The 21158-nt window shown below is 36.4% G+C and overlaps 1 protein-coding gene across 2 annotated transcripts; it reads right to left on the bottom strand.

The window, feature by feature from the left end:
* Positions 1 to 1517: 1517 nt before the first annotated feature.
* LOC113433001 (uncharacterized) lies at positions 1518 to 19938 on the bottom strand. 2 transcript variants are annotated; one of them, XM_087917646.1, is made up of 24 exons: positions 19875 to 19922; positions 18865 to 18996; positions 18635 to 18699; positions 18128 to 18220; positions 16149 to 16276; positions 13848 to 13994; positions 13521 to 13583; positions 11319 to 11486; positions 11125 to 11221; positions 10603 to 10820; positions 10282 to 10435; positions 9305 to 9513; positions 8340 to 8457; positions 7440 to 7645; positions 6087 to 6204; positions 5840 to 6006; positions 5645 to 5745; positions 5441 to 5565; positions 5314 to 5364; positions 5039 to 5222; positions 4834 to 4954; positions 3712 to 3805; positions 3458 to 3564; positions 1518 to 1626 (listed from the first exon to the last, which is right to left on the bottom strand). In XM_087917646.1, exons 2-24 carry the CDS (start codon positions 18891 to 18893, stop codon positions 1621 to 1623), a joined length of 2769 nt encoding a protein of 922 aa, XP_087773772.1. In that variant the 5' UTR covers positions 18894 to 18996; positions 19875 to 19922; the 3' UTR covers positions 1518 to 1620. The 2 variants fall into 2 exon arrangements, with proteins under 2 accessions (XP_087773772.1, XP_087773769.1); XM_087917643.1 differs by lacking the exons at positions 1518 to 1626; positions 3458 to 3564; positions 3712 to 3805 and adding an exon at positions 19391 to 19466 and having other exon boundaries at positions 4901 to 5222; positions 18865 to 18963; positions 19875 to 19938.
* Positions 19939 to 21158: the final 1220 nt, after the last annotated feature.

Raw genomic sequence — 21158 nt, 5'->3', positions numbered from 1 at the left:
GGCTGTTGTGCGTGGAGAAAAACCGAAAACCAATAACGGGCTGCCGTGATTTGAGGAGAAAAAAAGGAACAGATTGAATACACGAATAGATTTTTTTTTTTTTAATACTAGCATTATAGGCATATCTACAGACCCGCTCACGTCCTGGACATAAATTGTTCCAACTTCTACCCTCAAAATGACACTATAGAGCACTGCACACCATTTTTTTCCTCCATGCCATCACTCTGCTAAACGTAATTCCCACAACAGACTATTTAGTAAGGCTGTATTAGTAGTATTCTCATCTTTCCTATGAGCTATCTCCTTTTCTACTTATTATCACTTTGTTGCTTGTATCTTTATGATATACATTGTTTTATTTAGTTTCCTAGTATGATTTATGTTCATTGCTTATTTAGTATCCAATGACTATCACTAAGCATTGTATCTTATGATTTATGATGAATGTATTTTTATGACGACTATGATCATGATTTGTCACTTATAGCTTTTATGTACAGAGACCTTATGCACTGAAGACAAAGTCCTTGTGAACTTGGCCAATAAAGAATTCTATTCTATTCTATTCTATTCTATTCTATTCTATTCTATTCTATTCTATTCTTTACGGATGAGGCGTGACTTGTGGTTTGCCTAGGTTGGAGAAAGGTTTAATCATTTGTTAAGGTTGAGATCAAAAGCTTTATGCCCACCAACTATATTGCTGAAAAGAAATTGGGAATGACCTTGGTTTGCCAGGAAGGGATTAATCATCCTGCTGCTGATAGATACCATGTTCAGGCAATGCATGTAGTCCTTGACTTACAACAGTTCATTTAGTGACGTTCAAAGTTACCATGGCACTGAAAAAAGCGACTCAGGACCGTTTTTCTCACTTATGACCGTTACAGCATTCCTGTGGTTATGGGATCAAAATTCAGAGGCTTAGCAGCTGACTCATATTTATGATGGTTGCAATGTCTCAGGATCACAGTTTTTGCAACCTTCTGACAAGCAAAGTCAATGGGGAAACCAGATTCACTTAACAACCGTGTTACTAATTTAACAACTGCAGTGATTCACTTAACAAAAGTGGTGAGAAAAGGCATAAAATGGGGCAAAACTCACAAAATTTTCCACTTAACCACATAAATTTTGGGCTCAATTATGCTCATAAATTGAGGACTACCTGTATGCTTAACCATAAATCTGAGTTTACAAAATACAGTATTATTTTAATAAGCAATTAGATTTGTTGCGCAATATATCAAGCTTTGGTTATTTCTGCTCTCACAATGTTACCGATTGGTGTTCTCATTGTATTTTCATTACTGAAATTAGGTTGAAAGATGATGGATTATGTAATATGTGCACACCCAACTCTAAATGTGAGGTGTTATATCTAGTGTGATTAAATATTTTTATTTGTGTAATCCCAATATTTCAATGATAAATTATACTTTTTTAAAAGAAATGTATTCTTGAACAACCTTGTAGTAGCAAATTTTAAATCTCAAATATGACGGACTCAAAAATTTGTATCTTCTGTTTTTAATACATGAAGCTTTTATTATTAGGAAGTTAGCATGAAACATATTTTAACAATCCCAAGTACAGCTGGCCATGGTAACTGCATGGTTATACCTGTAGGAAAGAAAAAACAAAATATATAGTTAGTTCATTATAGATGCCAGTGCTTGTAAGGTAGATAAATGGATGCCCTACATGTTTGTCCTTGTGCAGGTTATATTCTCCCAAACTCAGTGATTAATGTATGGCTATACAGATTGCTTAATCAACAGTTTGCAACTCTTAGCTCAGACTTCTGTTTCAAGGTAAGTACTGACCTTCAAATGCGGCTTGTAAGCTTGTGGCTTAAAAACTTTGCCAGAGCTAGCAATCATTTTAAAGGAAGCTCTAAGCAGGATATCCTCTACCTTCCCATTTCCTGAGGAAACTTCCTTAGGTAGTAGTAAGAACAGAAGGACAAGCATAATTGAGAAGTAACCTGGGGATACAGTATAGGGAAGGTTCTACCACATCAAGTAAGAATTGCACAGAATGCCAAATTATTCAGGAGTTGCCTCTGATTAGGTTACTCCCTGATTCTCTGGTACTCCAAACTAAGGGTATGACCATTTCAGGCCATTCTGTGAAGTTTAGCCTTTTGTTTGATGAGCATTTGAATAGATTCTTTAAATAGTTCTTGAATGAATCCTTTGGCTGAATAATACTTCATTGAACAGAAGAAAAAATAGCAGCTTGTTCATATAGTAAAAGGGATTTGCTTATGTCACTATCTTTATGTGGGGCACTATTAGAGCATTTCCTCATCTAAAAACATATTATTACATTGCTTCATATAAAAAGAAACAATAATTGACAAGTTATATTTGTAGAGGAGAAAATTGAATATTTTTATGCACTGCTCATTTCCACACTGATATCATTCTGTGGATTCTTAATAAATATGTACTTAATACTTGACATTTCCAACACTGATTTTAAAAAAAAACTATAGAAAACAATTATATATTGTACATAATACAGTGTGAAACATATTTAACACTCTTAATACACATATATCTATTACATATTACTGTAAGGAAATGATACTCAGAAATACAAAAATTATATAATAGCAGTTTTTCACAAACAAAAGATGGGTTTAAGACAAAGGGAGTTATATTAAATTTATCAACAGGATAGGTTACTAATTTTATATAATTGTTATTGTTTGATGAAATTGTTGCCTTATAAAAGCAAGGAAGACACCTGACCCTGATGATTTTTCTAGTGGATTGGTGTAAAAAGTACCCTGGTTTTTCAATCTCTTGCTTTATTAGAGGTATATAGTAAAATTGATTCAAATAAATCCTTTCCTTTTCTTTTTAGTTTAATTTAGTTTTAATAGGGCAATATTGCACTTATTCCTGAACAGGATAAGGATTACTAATTATTTTACCTATTTCCTTCATAAATGTGGATGCTCTGATTTTAAAAATTACTTTAGCATAGATTTCAGGATGTTCTTTCATCTAAGAATCCTGAGTTTTCTGACAATACCTTATTTTTAACTGATGTTATTCCTCAAACTCAGAATGTATCTATTTTCATTTCTTGGGACACGGGAAAATCGCAGTATGATCTCTTGAAAGTTTTTGAGGTGGGATTGTGACATATTTTGGATTCCCTTCAAACTGTTAATTTTCTACTGATTTGTTCAGCCCCTAAATCATGGTTTATTATTTATTTCAGGAATTTATTATTATTATTACTATTATTATTATTATTAATCTCAGGAATAACATTGCCCCACAGTTACAAGTAGAATTAAGAATACTTAAATGCATCTATGATCACTGCAATGTTATTCTACACAATTACATCAATGATGATAATTTAATAGTCCAGCAGTCTTGATTCCACTAGCATTCACCTCAATTTTTATAATATTTTCTGCCCCGAAACCTACCTTATTTCTTGTGATGTTCAGCTCTTTAAATTGCTCAGGTTGAAGGATAAAGACTGGTCCAGTTACTACATAACCATGATGGTTAGGGTAAATTTCAGAATACTGATCTAAAGCATTGTAAGAAGTATTGGTTAAGTGATCTATTGAATAAACAGGTGCCAAATAGGAACTTACAATATACAATGAACTCATAATGTATTAATAACCACTCTATTAATGGGTGGCTTCTCTTCAGCTTTCTTTGGAAAACTTACCAATTATTGTTCCAGGAGAGCATGGTTTACAGGGAAGTCCGCTTCTAGGCACACGGAGGCAAGTGCCAATTGTTGCTGTGCAGTGCAAATATACCTAAATAGGGATTTAAAAGATACACAAGGAACAGAAGCTTTAATAGAAGTCCTATAATATGTGAATAAATCCCAAAATTTAGCAAGTCGAACTCCAACTGCTCTTATGTTCTATGTAACTGACTCATTAAGAAATACCTTCCAGAAGAAAAGTTAGAATAGCTTGGATTTTAATCTCATTTTCCTCTAAATATTTAAAGTAGCAATGGATGAAATTGTAGCATTTTACCACTTAAAAGCAAAAGAGATGGTGACATCCTTTACCACAGTAGCCCCCAACCTTTTTTGTGCCATGGCCCGGTACCGGCATCACACAATGATCCGTGGACCGGTACCGGCATCAGTGTGCATGACCAAGGCAAGGCGAGCCGAGCGACTGGCCATCCATCCATCCCCCGCTTCTCCCCGCCACCTTCAGCTCCTCCTTTGTACCTTTGTCGATGGGCTTCGCTTCGGGACAGTCGCTCAGCTCGCCTTGCCTTGGGTGCTGAAAGAATCCTCGCACCTTAGTTTGTTCGAAGCCCCCTTCGATGAAACTAAGGCGCGAGGATTCCTTCAGGACCCAAACGCCGCTTTCCAACCGGAAAAGCTCACCGGAAGCACTTTCTCGTCAAACAAGATGGCGGCGCCAGCAAACCGCGGCCCGGTAGGAAATGTTCCACGGACCGGTACGGTCCTGCCCGTGGTTGGGGACCCCTGCTTTACCACATAGATGATCAGAGGAAGATATTGTAAGATATTTGCATATGGTGTAAAACTAGAACTTTGTATTTGGCTTCAGTTGTATGAATCTGTAGTGATCTTTTTTTAAAAGATAGATCTAATTTCGTAATTTTCACTATTTTACTTGAACATTAATACTTTATTTGCACTATAATTGTTTCCACTAGTTTTTATTAATATTTAAGATAGTTTAATGTCTACAAAAGGATGCAGTTTGATTTCTTCCAAAGATATTTTAACACAATGACCATTGCAAACTGATTCATGTGATTTGGTCAGTGTTTTATATAGTTAGATCATTAATACCTCTGTCAGAGGAAGAGTCAGATTCTGTATCCTCATTCTTTTGAAGTGATTAGGATATTTTATTGGATTGCTTGTGGTTACTGGAGAGATGATCACGGATCCATAGCTTTTATTTTCACACCTATTTGGTAGGATGAGAAAATCCCCATTGTTAGGCTACAGATTTAATAATAATAATTACAAATAATTCTGGAGTGTTACTTGCCCATCTACAATAAAGTTCCAGTGAGGAATGCTGTTGATTTCTTCAGACTGTGTCATCCAGCAGTTTTCCAAAAATAGCTCAACATTAGGGGCTTCATCTTTTAATTCTACTTCAAAAAATAGAGGTTCCCATGAACCCTTGAAAACTAATGAATGGGACATATAGGCTTCTGTGAATGATTCATCTGATATGAGGGGAAAAAGGAGGGGAATGATCGGTTTTTGAAACAATACATAATTTTAGGCTTATGATTTTCATGTTTAGAGGAATCTTACCTTTGAATATATTTGCCTGGATATTTAGAACTTGTCTTGTCCTTATAAGGCCTGTGGAATAAATTATAATGGCTGTCATGGCTGTAGACAGATATTCATAAGTTGTACATTTAAGAAAATTACCTACCTTCACTATTAGGCCAAGACATCATTGTGCCAAAACCAAAAGGTAAAGTTCTAGATGAGGAACCATAGAACACAGCATTTTGCATCAAGGTCTCTTTGATTGGATAATAGCACAAGATAGTCAGTCTGCAATAAAAATATATATATATATATATTTTAAATTCCTGAACTTAAAATGAAATCGGCTGTGATTTAGTTATTTTACCTGTATCCTGGATCTCTTGTGATAATTGGTTGATTCTTTATTGGAAGAGTTTCTTTTTCAAAGGATATTTCATTTTCATAAATAAGGTGTTCATCACTAAACTGTATTAGAGAAAAAATATCAAATCTAATATACTCGATGACAAAATTACCTCTGTTTTGTTTTTTTCTGGGAAGCCTTTTCTCAGTTCCTTACCATTAAGGAAGTGCCACAAGTAGAAACTTGAAATTGAAATAAAGCTTGGTTCTTTGTATAGTCTAGAGGCTTACAAATCTTATCCTTCAGTCTTGTTTTGCTCATGTCAATGGATGGAACTGTCTTCATGTGAGCCAATACAGTTACAGTTCCATTAGGATAGCACGCTGAAAATAGAAGACAATGAATTAGATCACAAAACATCTCTCCCTCAAAGAGCCTATTCTCAGCTAAGAATAGACTTTACCTATGAATTCTGAGGACTGAAAATTACACCTAATAGAAAAGGTCTTCAGAGTCTCTAGAGTGGCCATTTTCTTCAGGTCCAGATCAAATCTAGTTCGGATTCTCTCAAAGGACACTTCCTTTAAAAAAAAAGACACATATTTTAAGGATATTGTTTGTTTCAAAATTGTTTAACTGAAATTGCTTTGTTTTAAAATTACTAAATGACAACATACTTTAGAAAGATGGGGGCAGAGTTTTCTTGGTGGGCTGCATTTCATTTCATTTCATTTATTTCACTTTAGGGGAAAACAAGGTGCTTGTCCAGCAATGCAATGATGTTATTGGAAGTTGGCCAGCATACAAGTTTGAAAAATGAAAAGAATGTAGCTGGCTAGATGGATAGACTTTGGCTTTGGGAGGAAAGACCAGAGGATTTAAAGACAGAAATAAATAAATAGCAATAACACTTAGACTTATATACTGCTTCACAGTGCTTTGCAGCCCTCTCTGAGTGGTTTACAGAGTCAGCCTACTGCCCACAACAAACTTGGTCCTCATTTTACCCACCTCGGAAGGATGGAAGGGTGAATCAACTTTGAGCCTGATCAGATTCAAACTGCCAAATTGCAGGCAGTCAGCAGTCAGTAGAATTAGCCTGCAATACTACATTCTAACCCCTGTGCCACTGTGGCTCAAATGTTGCTTTGTAGTGGCTTAACACATCTATTTCCATTCTTGTTTTTGCTAAAACAAGACCTAAAGCTCTCCCTTTCCTGAATTCAGGCACAGCTATTTCTATGGAAAGTGAATGGTCATTTTCTGTATTCTTAGCTTGTGGCGTCAATTTGTGCTAATGTTTTAAAGAATTCATTCAATTTGGCTGCTAATTATGAGTACACTTCCATTAATGGGAAAGAATGCTTTAAATATTGACCCCCATATACGTGCATGGTGTTTTTCACTAAAGTTTATTAAATGCAAATTAACATAAATATAACTGAAGCTCTTATAATCAATTAATTTTTTCTGCAATTGTGTGACACTAGAAACTGTCAGTTCTATATCTTGGCACAGGCATTTACTTAAAAAAACCATGTCACTATGAGAGGAAAAAAATGGGAGGAAAAAGAACAATTCTCTTTCTGAGAGAGAGAGAGAGAGAGAGAGAGAGAGAGAGAGAGGATGTAGTTTTATTGATAACAGTATATAAGTTGTTTCATTTTTCTTTCTAGGATTTTTTTATTTCTACATTCCTGCAATTTCCTGATAGCTTTCTGCCCCAATGCTAACCATGTTTAACCCTGCTTAAGTTTTTGGATGAGCAAACCAAGCTAGGTGCTACCAGCTAGTAGGGCTCACTTGTAATATATACCTCATAGATTATCCCAGGAGCAAAGAAAGGCACTTGCAATAGTAGATGAGTATCATTTGTAGTGATAAGATATCCATTTCTTTGGGCAGTGATATAATTCAAAGGAGTATTGCCTATATATAGAATCCAGTAATGAAATAGGCCTGCAGTTGTAGCATATAAATATATATTCGCTTTGTCACAGTATCCAATGCCTTCTGGTAATTCTGTAGAAAAAAAATAAAAAATTAAGTCATACTAAAATAACCTCTACAAATGTTTCTTTAACAGATCTTCTTTTAAAATTAAGTATTGAAATACGATTGTACTACAATTCTATAACTGGTAAGCTGATAATTTTTTTGAATAATTTGGTCTTTAGTTAATAGTTTAGATCATTATCAAACTCTCTATTGCACTGAGACAAGAGGCACCAGGGTTGTTAAAGAACCAGAGGCAAAATGAAGATACCCACAAAGAAGAAAGTTAGAAGTATTTTTTTAAAAATTTTATTTATTTGATTTGTCAATCGCTTGCAAAATAATATGTACATGAGTAGAAAACAGGAAATAGGTACGAATAAATGGAGACCATAGGATAGGGATAGTAGGCACGATTATGCACTTATGCACACCCCTTACACACCTGTAGGCTGAATTTGATAGATCGTAGTACTTGAGACCGTTATTATATAGTTTGAACATTTTGCCCAAACATTGCAATTAAATTGCTATTGCTTGTCATTTCAAAACAAAACAAAGCTTAGGCAATCTTTTTCATGTTCTCATTTAAACAGAGAACATACAGATTTCATTGCTCCCAATAGTTTAATTCTTGAACTAGCCTTCTGTCCATTGTGGCTAAAAGTTAAGCCAACAATCTAAAAAGTCACTGATGGGTCAATATGGTCAGTCAACTTACGGACATCTTCCACTATGCATTCGACGTCTGCAGGATGACGATACAGCTTCTCTTCAGGACCCACGGTCAGAGTGTAGATTATTCGGAGGTGATACCGAGTTTCATTTATGTTCATATACTTAAAACAACAAATTAAAGCCATGAAATCCAACAGTATTTGGCAACATCCTTTTAATAGAAAGAACACTGTTTAGGACAAAACCTATTAATTACCCAGGGTTGCCCTCTAATCTTTACACAGGCTCTTATTGTAACTAGGGTTATGTTGGCTAATGGGATAAAATACAGATTTGCTCTTCCTAAATATTTTTTTTACTTGGGAATGGGAATGTCTACCTCCTGGCAGATCTGCATTTGATGTAATTATAAAGTTGATATTCCCATGTCCAAGGCCCCTCCAAAAGGAAAAACAGGCTTCACCAGGAACTATTTGGTTCTAGAAGCCACTACAAAAATGGCTGAGGCAGAGGCCTCCAGTTTGAGGGGGAGTGTTGATCTTGCAGCAGGCCAATCAGAGCTCTGCAGGTTGCCAGTCTCCTAAAGGCTCCTTTTCCACGCACACTAGAACATCTGCCAAAATAGCTGGAGAAACACTACTTTCAACCAAGACAATTCAGTTTCAGTTGGATTCAGCAAAGGGCTAGTAACAATTATGGAGGTTACAGAGTGAGATCATGTCCTCAGCAACCTATATGGGGCATCTTAATGCCATAGCAACCAGGATGCATAAAGGTAATATCAGGGGTCCCTAAACTTGGCAACTTTAAGACTTGTGGACTTCAACTCCCAGAATTCTGGGAGTTGAAGTCCACAAGTCTTAAAGTTGCCAAGTTTGGAGACCTCTGTGTAATATTAAGCACAATGGTTTTTTTTAGATTTTTTCCCCTATTTGCTAGTATCACAATGTTTGTTCAGTGCTTCCTCCAATGAGAGACACCCCCCGCACCCAACACACAGTATCTTACTTCTTTTAGGACATTGGGATCATCAAAAGGCACTTCCAGTTCAAAACCTCTTGTTCCATTGGGGAAGGAAATAACAGAGATCCTGTAGCCTTTTTCCTCTGCTTCCCTGACAGAGAAAGTTATATCTCCAATTGTAAGAGTCACCAGATTGACATCAGGAAGGAAGACACCCAAGAATACATCAAATATCCGTGTTTCTGGAACTGTATCTATGTAAACAAGAGGACATTTGTTATTGGAAAAATTCTAAGCATAAGAACTTGGTTATTCCCGGGAAATACTGTTTTATAATGATCTATCCTTTGAAAGTAGAGCTGAAGAAAGTGTTTGTTACTAATGTTCCTTCTTTTCAGAATGCATTGAAAAAGCACCCAGCTCCTCTCAACCTATTCTTCAGTTCTGAAATTCAAAGGCTATAAGTTCTCTATAAACTGTTTAAAGTCAAGATTAGACCTGCATATTTAACTAACAGGGAGCACAATGACTTAGTGGTTAAAGAGCTGAGTTTGTCAGCTGGAAAGTTGTCAGCTGGAATTTGAAACCTGAGTGCCACATCTTTGCTCTAGCTCCCATCCACCTAACAGTTCGAAAGTTTGCAAATGGGAGTAGATAAATAGATACCACTTTGGTGGGAAGGTAACAGTGTTGTTTTGCGTGCTTCAGTTATAGACATGCTCACCACATGACTACAGAAATGTGCTTGGCAACATTGGCTCCCTCAGCTAGGAAACGAAGATGAGCACTGCCTCCTCGATTTGGATTTGACTGGAAAGGGGAAACCTTTGCTTTTACCTTTATTTAACCAACCTCTTTAATTATTTTAATGGCTTTGCTAGATTTCTAAAGGGAGACACACACTCTGTTCTTTGCAGGGCAACAAACTGTACATGTTCATTACAGTTAACAACACCAGCACCTCTTATTTAGACTGACAAGCAGACTCCTGTTTGATTTTATATGTAGCCACACATACTTACTATTGATTACTATTGGTATTCGAGGCAGGAAGGGTATAGTAATTGGTTTAATCACAAGGTACTTGGTGAGCTGCCAATCTCTATCTGTCCAAGAATGTTCCATCAATAGATCAATACTATAGGTCACTCCATAGACACCATTAGATACTGTGCTCTGAGAAAAAGACAAATTAGAACTATTAAGTGGTGTTGCATATAGGCATTGTCTTTGTTGTAATAGGTTCACACTATGTTCCAATATGTTACCTTACAGATCACACACTTTCCCTGATATTCCCCTCTATACCCATATACTGTACATATAGTAGAGCTTATATTTACCTGAAGTCTGCCTCTAGGGGCTCCAATTGGGATAGTTACTCCAATGTGTGTATTGTTATGTTCCAATGTGTAGTTGAACTCCCCAGGGTTCTCTATTTTTTCCCCATTAATTCCCATTGTTACTTTAAGCGATCTGAAAGTGGATTCATGAAGGACCAGTCTTGGGTTAATCATTGGTATAGTCCATATCAGAGAAGCATCTGTGAAGCTGGTACCATCTGTTGATTTATAGCACTTGTCAGTTTCAATTCATTGCTAAACAAAAACCAAAACTTTGCATATTACTGCTAACAGGCAATATTATAACATTTATGAACATCTTTCCAGACTCCTTGTACACAAGCTGCCGGGATCTCATTTTAAAATTTATTATTTCAATGTACAAATTCTTTTTGACGCGCTTGCAAGTATAATTGGTAGAAATCATTGCTCACTAGTAGGTCCTGGTTGCATGAACCTTCAATACCCTTCCTTCCCTGGATAAGCCATGAATTTTCACTGTAAGAGGAGAAAAATACTTGCCAACTGGGCACGATACAGTTGTGTCAATCAGCAGGAGAAACCATCTTTGCCTATACCTGGACGTGGAGCTGATTGTGCTCATTGTGACCCCATTAACCTGTGAAAAATTCATGGTAAAAGTTTTACTTTGACCAGTTGAAGAACAAGATAGCTTATAACATCTCGCTTTTGAGTGAAGGAGAGGGGCAAATTACCTCTATATTTTGAGTTTCATTTGTAGAGTATGGTGAGCGAAGGAACACTCTTGCCAGTGTATTATTGAAGCTGTAGCCCAGTTTGCCGGCATCTCTTACTCCTGTTTTTTTTATCCCTGATGAAGAATAGAACATCAAATTCCACATCTGATACATAACCTTTTGTGCCTAAAAGAGAGAGAAAAAAAATCAAAGACAATAAGAATTTTCAAACTGCAGAATGGCAAAAAGATTATTCAACAAGCACACAAAATTCTGCAGTTTCAATATGGCTTAGAAGTTGTCACTTTTGTGAGATAGTCTAAACAAGATGCCCACTCAGAAATACTAGCTCAAACTTTATTGCAAGATTAGGTCAACAGAATCCTGCAAGTCTGAAAGTATATCTCTTCCCCCTTGCCTTTACCAATCAAGAAACTAGGAAGGGTCCATTCTGAGATGTTTGCCATGCCCCCATTGCTTCTGCAAGCTAAGATACCTCTTATCTGATCATTGTCTAATCTGTGGCTCTTCCTCCTATCTCTCAAGGTCATTTCCACATACCATTACAGAAGTTAAAGGGCGTTAACAGGTTTTTCTTTTTAGCCCTAATATTTTGAATGAGGCCCAATTTGTGACTTAATGCTTTAGTACTGAAATCCCCAGAAGTTCCAGCTAACGTGGTCAATTTAGATGCTTAATTTCCAAATCTTCTTGTCTTTGTTCTCTGATTTACAGTATCTAAAAGATAAAATCTTCTAAGACTTCCTGTAAGCGATGACCAGGCTGAGCCCAAGGAAGTAATAAGTCACGAGTCCCTGCACACCCGCAAAAGATTTAAGTCTAGCCCATCTTGAATGTCTCTCTCATGCCCCCGTTGGAACCTGAATCTGCAGGGTAAGACTAACTGGAACCTGAGTTGACAGATTGAGCAGGCAGTTTCAGTAGCTTTGGAGGAAAATGGGGAAGGCCAGGGCCACCCCCTCCTGATCTGAGAGCACAGAGAGTGGAGAGAAGGTGAGAAAAGTGGAGACTAAGCAGGCTACTTAGAAGAAGAGTGTCCTGTCCATCTTTACAAGGCACACCTGGGAAATGAGACTTAAGGAGACACCGTGGGCAATGGTGGGATGCTGCCAGTGTAACAATTGGTTCGCTAATCACACGCTTCAATAAATTTGTACTTCAAAAATAAATCTGACAATAGAATTTAAGTGAAATTGGAAGCCATGTTTGAATAATTCTACGTATGAGCTTGTATCATACAAAATTTGGGTTTCTCTTAGTAGAAAGTCTTAATATTTTAACTTTCAATAATCTGCTAAATAAATAAGATCTTTTTGTACAGAAAGTACTATAATTTCCAACTGTTTTTATGATATATACTATGATTATTATTACTGTTAACATTTGTATATTACCAAATTCGTTTTTTTAACCAGAGTCTACAGCTTTTAAAACAATGTAATCTATTTGTGCAAAATTAATGAACTATTAACAAATTTAGCCGTATTCAGTTGTTACAATGCCAAAGAATCCTCTATGTGGTTTTTCTTTTGTTGTTGTTGTTCAGTGTGGTAATGACGATACAGTCGAGTTGTTTGATCATGAACAACTGAATTATGATGAACTTTATTGGAGTATAGTCTTGCATTTATATACATTTTTAATTATCCTCCATCATTGGTTAACTTTGGTTACTGCTTAACTTTCGTTACTGTTTAGTACAGTAATCCATACAATTAATTATCTCTAGTTAAAGTCTAACATATGTCTACTTCCCCTCTCTAATCCTCCTTTATCCATAGATTAGTGACTTTGTTTGCCTGAGTTGTATTTGCTTGGAAACATTCTTTATCTGAGGTTTGCCATCCGAGATTGGAACATTCCTGCAATTACAACTCTACAGTTCAGTGTTTCCCTCTTTTTTTATTTAAAAAAAGAAAAGAAAAGAAAAGTAAAAGAAAAATTAAGAAAAATAAAATTAAAGAACAAAGACAAATAGAAATTCCTACAGTACCAGGAAAAACAACTGAGTCCCATACACATAAGCAGCACAGAGTTTACTATGCAAGCTTGATAGTAAACTTCTGTACTTCTAATCTAGTCAAACTGAGGGTGAGGAATACAATTTAGAAGCCTTTTAAATGGAGTTAAAAGGAATCTGTTTTTGTTTATAAATTGCCTACTGATTGAGGAAGATATTTAATTATATTCCTACTGTACCTCTGGTAGTGCAGACATCAATTCAGCATCTGAAATCCCTGGGACATCAGTCTTCACTGACACCTTGAAATGGAATGAGGCGCTTTCAATACAGAATCCAACAGTGTTATTACAAAATCCAAACTAATTCTTGATCTAATTCCTGTTTTAGAAAAATTAAAATGAATATTTTCCTATTCATATAGAAAGACAATAATATTTATCTGCCCAGCTATTAGATATAAAACTATCGCTAACAAATCTAGAGCCAGTGAAACATTGTCACAGCGACATTTTGATTTCAACAAATTGCCCATACTCTTAATGGGCCCATGACCCAGGTCTTACCTCCATGTAATTCTCTTCGCACAGAATTTCCCTTGGAGCCCATGAGAAATAGGAGCAGTGCATGGGATGTTGGTAAACTGTAGCTGCCCGCAGGTCTTCAAATGACGATACTTTGATGTTTACAGTAAGAGAGAACTTTTCATCTTTCTGCAATCATTGAAAAAGCACCTGTAATATCACTAGTGGGAGTACTGTATTTATCAATGGGGAATGCTTCCTACCACAAAATTCTTGAGAAAGTCAGCATTTAGATCAGGGGGTGTGCAACATTGGCAACTTTATGACCCTGGGCTTCAACTCCCAGAATTCCCCAGCCAGCCATCCTGGCTAGGGAATTCTGGAAGTTGAAGTCCATAGATCTTAATGTTGCCAAGTTTGGATACCCCTGATTTAATTATTTATAGGCTTATTAGCTTGTGCCCATCTAATTACCTTATTAATAAATGCATTGGGGGAGATGTCCTTCCTATTGCAGCCTCCCCTCTTCAAATCTATAGGACTGCTAAAAAAATTCTGGGACTGAGAAATATAAAATAGAAGTTCTCTTGTATGAATAGTAGTTTATCTAGTTGGATTGAACCCATTGCATCAGGGGTGGGATTCAAATTTTTAACAAACGGTTCTGTAGGTGTGGCTTAGGTGGTGGGTGTGGCTTGGTGGTCATGTGACTGGGTGGTCATGGCTTGGTGGTCATGTTTCTTGGCTGGGCATGTCCAACTCAATATCACTCACATCGAGGCATGCATCTCCTCACCTGGCCTCTCATGACTATGGGGATGCTGCAACAGTTGTAAGTGTGAAAAATGGTTATAAGTCACTTTTTTCACTGCCATTGTAATTTTGAATGGTCATACCACACAAGCAAAGTACCAGCAAAGGAGGGGAAAAAAACTCCAGAGACAGGAAGTCTACTCCTGCCAAGAATGTAAAAAGGGTTAACAGAGAGGCAGTTTCTGTAAGCAACACCAGAATGTTTCCTTCCTGCCTTCCTCACAGGATTAGGCCGGTAATTTCTTCTAACAACAGGTTCTCTGAACTGCTTAGAATGTTAACAACCGGTTCTAGAGAATAGGTGCGAATTGGTAGAATCCCATCCCTGCATTGCATTTTAGATCGCTTTGGTTATTGTACCTGCCTCTTCATGCATGAGGGAACTGATATGCAACCTTTACACAAATTTGTCACAATCAGCAGATACTGATCCTCCACTGTAGCACAATGCTTTGTGTTCTCTTGCAAAATAGGTCAAACAATTGCTTTTTTCAAGCATGTTTTCAAGCCTACGTCTGTTTCCAGCTTCCCACCGCGCTTCCATTCATGATTAAGATGACTAAGCACAAAAGTTAAAACAACTTAAAATATATTAACATCTTTTACTCAAAACAGAAACTCCCAACAGGTCCTATGCAGTACTGGCATACTTTATTTTTTCCAGTATATATATCTGATGTAGATCAGCAAACATATCTCTCTATATGTACTGTATTTAGGATTTTTGTTGCTGTTGTTCAGCTGTGTATGATTCTCAGAACTGCCTGAGCAAGTCTCTTCAGAACTTTCTTGGCAAATTTTCAAAAATGAGCTGAAAGAAAGTGACTGGTTAGTTCAAGGTCACCTAACTGGCTTTGTGCCTAAGGTAGATTCTAGGTAGATCCTAGATTCTAACTGGCTTCTCACCTAACTGGCTTTGTGCATAAGGTAGAATCTAGGTAGATCCTAGATTCTAGCCTGATGCCTTAACCTCTACACCCAACTGACTCTTGTCTTTGAGATAGGAATTCACAAAAATGATAAAATTGTCAACCACATCCATTAGTTTAATTTTGCTATCTATATGTCTGTGCTGAGTTCTGATAACAACAAAAGTTGTCTCTCTGCAAGATACTTGCTGTTTGATGATCCAAGGGAGCCTCATATTCTTAAAATAGCAGAAGCTAAGAAAGCCAAAAATAAAAACCACAGATGCTATGCCTCATCATGAGTTGCAGATCACTAGTTTGGGTCTCAGCTCCCTTTATCTGTTTTAAATTAAATTCAGCCTCTGTGTTTCCTTTTCTAGTTCCCTTCAGTGCTAGAGATCCTAACATTATCCACGTCAAGAGCAGATACCTCAGTTTAAAGTAAGAGATTATTTTAAAAATAATTTTGCAAAAAAAAAGAAAAATCAAGAGTGTCCCTATTCTCTGTTTTATGCATTTATCTGTCATCTAGACCCTTGCTTTATTTATGTTTACCAATGCTTAAGACAGTGTTCACTTTTTCTATTGGGGGTGTGTGTGACTGAATATTACTTGGGCTCACCTCATTTATAACATGACAGCCAAAGAAAGAAGCCCGGAAGATGGGGTTTCCCCATACATCCTTCGACAGAGTATAGCCACAACGAGCTCCCAACATCTGGTCCACCCAAAATGGAACACCGGATAGGTCTAGAAGCATAGAAAAGAATCTCTTATAGTCAAGCTAAAATAGCAGCCAGCCTAACCAACAAGACAGAAACTGCATTTTTTTCCACAATGGATAAAAGAAAAAAAAATGTAGTTCTCTAGGTGGTACAGAAATAAGTCTCAATATCTCCCACCATTGATCATTATGATTCATTGGGAAATAACAGAAGAGAATGAATGAAAATGAATTCTTTATTGGCCAAGTGTGATTAGACACACAATGAACTTGTCTTGGTGCATGTGCTTTCAGTGTACATAAAAAAGAAAAGATACCTTCGTCAAGAATCATAAGGTGCAACACTTAATGATAGTCATAGGGTCCAATAAGCAATCAAATAGGAGACAGTCAACATAAATCATAAGGATACAAGTGACAAAGTTACAGTCATATAGTCACCAGTGGGAGGAGATGGATGATAAGGAGTGATGAGAAGATTAATAGTAAGAGTAGTGCAGACTTTGTAAATAGTTGGACAGTGTTGAGGGAATTATTTGTTTAGTGCAGGGGTCTCCAACCTTGGCAACTTTAAGCCTGGAGGACTTTAACTCCCAGAATTCCCCAGCCAGTTTTTCTGGCTGGGGAATTCTGGGAGTTAAAGTCCTCCAGGCTTAAAGTTGCCAAGGTTGGAGACCCCTGGTTAAGTGTTCTGGAAAAAACTGTCCTTGTGTCTAGTTGTTCTGGTGTGCAGCGCTCTATAGTGTTGTTTTGAGGGTAGGAGTTGAAATAGTTTATGTCCAGGATATGAGGAGCCTGTAAATATTTCCACAGCCCTCTTTTTGACTCATGCAGTATACAAATAGATGTTCAGGAACACCTCAGTCTTCTTATACATGCTTTATGGAACTTGATGAGCTACCCATTCCTTAGTTTCATGACATTTTTAAAATACTGGCTTAAAATACAATGATTATCAATATGTTCTGGTTTAATTTTTCTCTCCTAAGGTATTTATAGCTAAGTTCTTGTTTAATGACCACTCATTCAGCAAATGTCAAAATTATGACACTGCTGAACAAGATTTACAACCACTCCTTGTAGGTGCAGCCATTGCAGCATTCCTAGTCATGTGATTATGATTTGGGCACTTGGGAAACAATTTGCCATTGCAGTGTTTGCTGCATCTTACTGTCATGTGATCACCATTTGCAACAAAGCAAAGTCAATGGGAAAGCTGACAGAAGGCAGCAAATGGCGATCATATATTGTATTAACAGCATGGAATTCACTTAACCAGCAAGCAACCAGAACTGCTGCAACTGCCTTTGTAGGTCAGCATAGTCATATATTTTGTTTGGCAATGGTGTTGCTGCTCCCAATTATTGATGGTAAGTGGGGATTTACTTTCAGCACCCTTAATTCCAATTTTATTGCTGTTTGGTCGCCATATAAAGCAAATAGTTAATCTATGTTTTAAGATCACAGATAATATTTCTATTACTATTCACTACCAGTTTAGAGTCTGAATGTGTTAATTCCAGAGCAATTTGACCCCCATGGCATAACTAATTATTCCTGCAGTGACCTCAGCAAATGGAGAATGATAGTAGGCCTGCAGTGATGTCAATATACAAATCCCAGGTTTAGACTAGGGTCCAAGCATCTGACCCAAGGACATAAGTCACAATATTTACATTAAATCTTTTCCACCCACTTCTCCCATATTTATGACCCCAAGATACTCCTCAAATTAACATGATTGATCTATCTGAATTGGAAAGCTAAGCACGTGTTCATCTTAACCTTCATTACAAGAAAGCTTTAATTTGAAAATATTAAAAGTTCCTGCTCAAGTTGCAAGTATAAGCAATATTCCAACATCTCAGATAGCTCACCAATTACTTCGATCTTGAAAAACTTCTTCTGAAGAAAGGACTTGTCTAGCTTCACCCAAAATATGCTGGAGAGGCAGGTACTTTCTATAAAAGCTAGAAAGGGATTGAGGAAACTTAGCTATAAAAGACATAATCTGGTCACAACGTTAATTCTCCAGTTTCTAAAGTTCTAAAAAGTTGGCTGAAAGGTATAGTTGTGTAAGGCCACATCGTAGGCCTCAAATTCTTGACAGAGTGGAAATGCAGTTTCAGTTGGGACCAGAGTAGAGTGTTCTTCACCAAGGGCTGCAGGCTGTTCAGGGACATGAATGATATACATGCAGCTCATAGTTATCTCCACTAGCAAAGGAGAATAGCTGGGGAAGGTCTCAGGAAAAATATAGGGGTGGGGGAATCAAGATTAGCCCTTGTGTCCCTTGACTATTTCAAGTGCCTTATGCAGGCTAGTAGTAGCCCTGCTCCTGATTTAAGTTAGGAAACTGCAGACACTACTTGGAGTTCACCAACCTGGAGAATTTACTGCTTCTTGCATCCAACCTATTTCACACTGTAGTAAAAGAAGCAGCAAAATTCTGTACAAGAGAGAAAAAAGAATGTATGTTTATGCACACACAGACACACACAGACACACACAGACACATAAATATAGCTTCACATGCATATTCAGATGCAGATGCATAGGACTACAATCGAATAAAAGAAAAAAGGGGAAAAAACTTCTGCTAAATCCATTTTACCTGCAAAACACCTTCTCTACTGTCCCCATATTTTCACAGGTTCCTGGTCAAGCAAAAAACAGGCTCTAAACTCTTTTAACAGCACAGCACAGCTCCTTCCTAGCACAAAACAGACAAGGGAAAAGAGACAACCTGGAGGGAAGTAAAGAAAGCATCCCCTTTTATCACAAAGAAAAAAAAAGGTCTGATACATCTGTAAATTAGACACAGGTGTTCTTGTAGCCATTTGCTTGCTAATCATTAGAAAGAGGCTGCTTGTTTGAATCACCTGTGGGCTTTTTCCGACCAAAAGTCTTGGTACACTTCCTAAAGTGAAAGACCCATTGATAATCTACTACACAATTATAATTTAGATCACATATTTTTCTTATTTTAATACAACGATTCCCTTTTCTATCTTTCATAAAGATAATCTTTCCTTTTTTCCCTATGCCTTTAACACTCCCAAGAAACAAAATTAAACAGTTAACACCCATCAATTAATTATCGTCTCAACCCCAAGAGTTTAATAAGGTAAATGATTTACTCTGAAGCAGCTCTTAAATGATCAGGAGCAGTTGAATAAGCTGTTGCAAGTGGTTCCACTGAGTTGTAAAGAAAGGCTTAGTCAGATTTAATGAAGAGACATGTAAGAGTTAAACATGGGTGGATCATGTGACCAGGTAGTGTAATATCCCCCCTTGGCCTACACAGTAGCAATTTAATAATATTGAAAGGAACCATGTGAGCTATAAGGGTTTAGTCCCTGCTAAATATATAAAGGATTAAGTTTTAATTTAGCTATTACAGCCTTTTCTATGAATATTTATTTTGAAGTGGTCTTAGTCAAAGGAGGCTTGTTCTCTGGCTTGGATTGAAATTTTATTTTCAATTTAATGATGTTCAAGTTTGAATAAATAAGCTCCACTGTAATTCTGCACACCTAAATATACATACTAGTAGGCAGGTCTCCTATTAAGTTCCCTGTAATCTGCATCATAGTATTAAAAATGGGATGTAAATACTTATACCTTCTGCCTTTCTTCATCCAGATCTGCCTGGTGGAATTTTATTTTCTCTTTAGTGAAACTTAATTTGGTAGGGTAATACGTGGCTGTTAGGTAACATGATGCATAGACCTTTGGCCTGATGGAGAAGATGCTATTTACAGGCCTCTGTTTGAGGAGTGAGAGAAAAGAAGCCATAGATAAATAAAGTACAGTAATACCATTCTGGGTATTTTTTTAAAAAATGAATGTGCTCTTATTTGCTTGGAAATTTAATGCTTATTTTTCAATGAACAATGCTTTTTTCTCCTAAATATATGCTTTATGTGTTTTTACTAACCCATTTTCAAACAAAACATTTTTTAAATGGAGAGTTGCTTCATTAAAAATAAATGGAATTTTCAATGAACTGCCAATGCTGTGTACAAATAATTCTTAAAATATGGAAAAGGCTTTCTTTAATCTGGAACAATATCAAATGAGTAGCATGATGATGCATTTAATTGCCTAGAAGCAGCAAATAAAAATATCAGATTTATAAAAACAAATATTCATCATGCAAAAAATAATAGAAGTTTCTTTTAAACATTTGGACTAGCTGGAAGCTATTTTGCAGTTAAATTAAACATCAAGTTTAGGTTTTTTTAGACAGCTTTTGCTATTTGGTTTTGATAGATTGCAGAATTACAATATAAATAGTATTTCTGAAGATAGCTACAAGAAACGAGATTGGCTGTACATATGACCTGGGACTAATTCATCCTTTTATAGTTGATGAATAACTTTGGTTAGGTCATTTAGGTAACATTTTTAAATTCTGAGGAAACAATCCTTCAAATGTTTTTAAACAGGGACAAAAAGAGTGAGATTAAGTTTTTGGCTGGTGCCCTTTCTATCCCACTAGCTATGTTTGCTTAACATAATAAACTGAGGCCAATCAGTTTATTTAGCCTTCTATAATGTGCAAATCCACCCAAGTTGTTGCTACAGATAGCGTTGCTTATTTTTTCTTTTTTTAAAATTTTTTATTGGTTTTTAAAACAAACATAAATAAATAAAACAAAAAAACATCAAGTCGTCTTCCATATATATACATACAGTGTGCTGGTTGGTTTACAAATTGTTTTGTGCTTCCATTTCATAGTCTTCAGTTATAATTACATTGTATATAATCTCGTATTTTCAATCAAATATTAAATACATTAATATCATTATTAATCAATCATTTGACTATACTTTTATTCATTCATGTTTTACAAAATGATCATATTTTACTTAATTTGTTTTATGTCAATTCATATTATTATC

The sequence above is a fragment of the Pseudonaja textilis genome, chromosome 1, assembly GCF_049901715.1.
Source record: "Pseudonaja textilis isolate UNSWEBS1 chromosome 1, rPseTex1.2, whole genome shotgun sequence".
NCBI lineage: Eukaryota > Metazoa > Chordata > Lepidosauria > Squamata > Elapidae > Pseudonaja > Pseudonaja textilis.
Note: the sequence above shows the minus strand (reverse complement) of the source record. Positions and strands in the feature narration are given on the sequence as shown.